At 49.8% G+C, this 4,492-nt stretch overlaps 1 protein-coding gene across 2 annotated transcripts in view; it reads right to left on the reverse strand.

Moving 5' to 3' along the window:
* Positions 1-1,072: 1,072 nt before the first annotated feature.
* Positions 1,073-4,492, reverse strand: part of Incenp (inner centromere protein antigens 135/155kDa) — a 30,905-nt gene continuing 27,485 nt past the window's right edge. For both annotated transcript variants that reach the window (XM_013028960.1, XM_013028959.1), the window contains 2 exons: positions 3,153-3,303; positions 1,073-1,797 (listed from right to left, as the gene is read on the reverse strand). In XM_013028960.1, coding sequence (XP_012884414.1) covers positions 1,586-1,797; positions 3,153-3,303 — 363 coding nt within the window. In that variant the 3' untranslated portion in view covers positions 1,073-1,585. The remainder of the gene's footprint in view (positions 1,798-3,152; positions 3,304-4,492) is intronic.

The raw sequence follows: 4,492 nt of genomic DNA on the forward strand, positions 1-4,492 counted from the left end.
ACATGTAAAATAAAGACATATTTAGAAGACAGCACTGAAGAAAATCTTTGGGATCTGGGGCTAAGGAGTTCTTAGACATGACACCAGAAGAATATAACCTATAAAATAGTAAAGTTGGTCTTAGTCACATTAAAATTTCTTCTCTGTGAAGGAAATTTTTTAATGAAAAGCAAGCTGCAAGTGGCAGCAAATACTGCAGGGCACATGTCTGGCAAAAGATGGCATTCATCTTTTAAACTCAACAGTAAACCCAAATTTAAAAGCACTTAATTACCATTAGGTCATTAGGGAAATGCAACCCAAAACCATGACCTATTAGAATGGACAAAACAAGAAATACTGACCAATACACTGGCCGTTGTGCTGAACAACTTTTCCTTAGGATACTATATAATTACATGCACAAGAAGTGATATTTTGGTATTGTGGTTTCAGACAAGACACCTGATTTTCAGTCTACTACAGTCTCTGATAACAGGTGGAACCAGCTGGAACTGAATGAACCACAGAAAGCTTTGCTTTCCACAGGCAGAGTCTTCTGAGCCTTCACTCTACCATGTAGGGTCACCACTTCCTCATTGCTGAAGGCACTGTTGTATTTAACCTTTATTTTTGTCCTAAGGCAGGAGTGGGCAAACTGTTGTAGTTCAGACAGAAAGTGTTTCAACCTCTCGGGCTGCAAGTGTTCTGTAGAGTAGCAGTCTGCACAGCAGCTGGGGACAACAGGTGAGTGAATGGACCTTTCTGTTAGGTGTGTTCTCATCTAACTAAATACTGCCTACAGCTTGGCTGGACCCATAGGCCATAGTTTGCGACCCCCATGTGAGGGGCATGAGCAGTGGGCAGCTAGCGGGCAGGACCAGGGCCAGCCTTCCCTGGTGCTAAGCTCTTATTGAGCACTGCTTACAAGTACTGGTCCCAAGGGGGCTCAAGGGGCATCACTCTTCTCCATGGGTCTCAGGCTTTGGCACAGCCCTGCGGACCTCAGCAAGAGTGGACCTTGGGAGTGGACACGCTAAGGAATGTGCCCCTTTAACAAACAAGGAATATCTACCCCAAAACAGGAAGCAGCTTTACCTGCACCATCACGAGATACTAACCCATTTCCTGGGGGTTGTCTGATCAGAATCACCCACACACCAGTACCTCAGGGTGGGCCCCGACCCCACAGGTGATCTTGAGGTACACTGCAGTGCCTCCAGAACATTCTACTGAAAACCCCCATCTCCACAATATCCACAGCAGGCTTCAAGGCATATACTTTATTAATCTACCTCTCAGACACTAGAAACTAAAATTCAACTGAAATAGAAGAATCTATATACACAGTACTGCCTGAGGGCCAGTTGGGGCTGCTCCTAGTTCTTGAACCAACCTCCAACCTGGTCTGGGGCCCCCTTTCCCCTTGCAGCACAGAAGCCTGGCACTCAGAGGACAGCCACAGCCACTCCACGGCAGAGCCCTCAGCCATGGCACACCAGGCGGCAGGGCACCAGCCCAACACGCACACCACACAGACAAAATAGACAGACACAGACAAGACACAGGTCCCAAGACTGCCGGAAGGGCAGAGTGCACGCGTGCCTCAGTACTTCAGGCTGTAGGCCAGGCTGCTGGGGACCCGGGGCCCCTGCAGAGGCGGTGAGTTCCACACAGCAGAGCTGGTGCGCTTGTGGTAGCGGGGCTTGCTCTTCTTGAAGATGTCCTCCAAGTCCAGGGGGAGAATGGTTCCAAAGAGCTGCGCAAGGTTCGGGGGGTGGTAGTACTGGTGGACGATGGCCTGGCTGAGCTGGGTGCCTGAGAGGAACACAGAAGGCTGGGTGAGCTTCCCTACTTCCTCCTCCCCATCCCCACGTGGCAGCGCTGCTCCTGCCCCATCCTCTCCCGCTGAGCCAACCCCCTGCCCACAGCAACGCCTAGTGCCCTTGTCCTCCTCCTCGCTGACATCTGCTGGCAGCCAAAGCCAAGCAAGCCGCCCCAAGAGAACCCAGGAGCCAGGCTGAGCTCCATGAGCCCTTGGCTGGGGTGCTGCTCACTCTATTTTGTACACAGGGAGACTTGCCTCATGACACACAACACACAAGTGGCAGAGCCACGTTGCAAAGAGGAGCCTGGTGCCAGAAGCGAAGCACAGGCTCAGGAAGCCACCTCCCTCCCGCCTCCTTGGTGAGCTAGCTACTCTCATCAGCTCTGCAGGCCAAGGTGCTGTGGACAGGGGCTGAGGCTGTGGGAGGGCACAGCCCTGCCAGCCAGGATGAGGGAGACCCTGGGGCATGGGCCCAGCCCTTGCCCAGCAGCAGGTGCTGCTCCTGATGCGCTGTGCTCTCAGTAAAGCCCAGCTGGGCTGATGATCCCCCACAAAGAAGCATAGTGAAAGCAGGCCACCTAAGGACAGCCACTGTCAGGTGACTTTGCTTGTCACACCCACACCGGCTGGCCACTTCTCAAGTGGCTTGAGACTGATTGATGGCTAAAGAGAGTAAGATTTCAGTTACTGTGGAGTTCAAATGAAGTAAAACTCTCAAGAATGAGCAATCTGTACAGAGCTAGCCACCATGGGGTTTCCACGCTCTTCCCTTTGGGACCTATGCCCTGCTCTAGCCTCCAGATCAGCAAATCTGCAAAGCACCTATCCTGGTCCAGTCCTGTTCCACACCTACAGGCCTCGGCCTCTACTCCAGCCTCAGGTAACAGTCATGCACACCTCCACTCCTACAGAAATCTGAAAACTGTAGGTCACATTCTCTCCTGTGCCCCCATGTTCCTCCTTAGGGCCTGTGCTGGAAACCCAGGCTCCACTCTCAGCACACTGCCTAACCCCTACCAGTGCTCTGTTCTCCTCACACCCAGGTGCAATGTTACTCCAAGCCTTAGCAGCCCTACTGGGCAAGACTCTAAGGAGAGGCCTGGAGTCTCAGGTCAGTGCACTCAACACTTTTGCACTCAGAGATCAAAGGAACTCAATACCCTAGGTCTGGTCTGCAGATGAACACTCAAGGCCCAAGACAGGTTTGTTAGGTCAATGCCTCGTGGCCAGGTACTGGCACAACAGCCTGGACAACCTGCAGCAGGCAGCCCCATTACTGCTAGGCCCTGACAGGTAAGGCCTGGGGAGGATCCAAGTCTTCTGGGGAACTCTGGGCCCCACTTACCTCTGGCCCAGATGGGGATGGGCTTCCGGGGATGAGCCTCATCATCAGTGGAGTCATCACTATTCAGGTCCATCCCATAGTTATCTGGGTTGATTTTGGGGTGGCTCTTGGGCCCTTGTGGAGTCATTGGATATGAGGTACAAACTGGAGACTGGGGGGGGAAAAAAAAAAATCAACATGCTGTCAAGCCTCCTACCCTGTACTCCTGTATCTCACCGCTAGGAGGCACTGAGCTCTCACTACTGCCCTCATCTCCCAAGGAAAAAACAAAGTCACAGACTATGTACCACTTTGCACTTGTATCTTTTCAGGGTAGTATGTTACCTTCAGAATGGCTCCAGCAGACCATGTGATTGAACAATCACTGAACGATCTACATAAACAGCCATTTAGCTAACTTAGTTTTCACCATCCTAACTTAACTGAGAAAATCTCTCCTCATTCTAGATTTTTTTTTTTTTTGCCTGATGTTAGCACCGAACTGAAAAGAGCTTAAGTTCTCATTAACAAGAGCTGGAGAAAATCAGTTTAATTAACTGGAACACACATCAAAAATAAGACATCAACTGAGAGAGAGCAAGGGAAGGGGTGACATTGTCCATAAAGAAATGTATTCTTTACCCAACTCAGGTAACCATAACCCCTCTGTACATCACCTTTCTAGTAATAATTTAAAAAAACAAGACATCTGCATGTATTAAAAATAGATACCTATAATATACCAAATGAAAAGAAAAAACTCAAGCTTCCCAATGGGACCATTACTTATATGAGTATGTATGGGTGCCTATATGTCTGAATATAAAATGGCTATATTTGCCAGGTGCCAGTGGCTCACAGCTGTAATCCTAGCTACTCAGGAGGCTGAGATCTGAGGATCACAGTTCAAAGCCAGCCCAGGCAGGGAAATCCATGAAGACTTTCATATCCAATAAACTACTCAGAAAAAGTCAGAAGTGGAACTGTGGCTTACAGTGGTAGAGCACTACTAGCCTTGAGCCAAAGAAGCTAGGGTCAGTGCCTAGGCCCAGAGTTCAAGCTCCAGGAATGGCTAATAATAATAATAATAATATGAACCCCAAGATAAGTATTCAAATTTTTTTTTATTTCATGCAATTGTTTCTAACATTTTTTTTTTGGGTCCGGTCGTGGGGCCTAAACTCTGGGCCTGGGTGCTGTCCCTCAGCTCTTCAGCTCAAGGCTAGCACTCTACCACTTGAGCCACAGCGCCACTTCCGGCTCTTTTCTTTTTGCTTATGTGGTGCTGAGGAATCGAACCCAGGGCCTCAGGCATGCAAGGCAAGCGCTCTACCACTGAGCCACCTTCCCAGCCCTGTTTC

The sequence above is a fragment of the Dipodomys ordii genome, unplaced genomic scaffold, assembly GCF_000151885.1.
Source record: "Dipodomys ordii isolate 6190 unplaced genomic scaffold, Dord_2.0 Scaffold117, whole genome shotgun sequence".
Lineage (NCBI taxonomy): Eukaryota > Metazoa > Chordata > Mammalia > Rodentia > Heteromyidae > Dipodomys > Dipodomys ordii.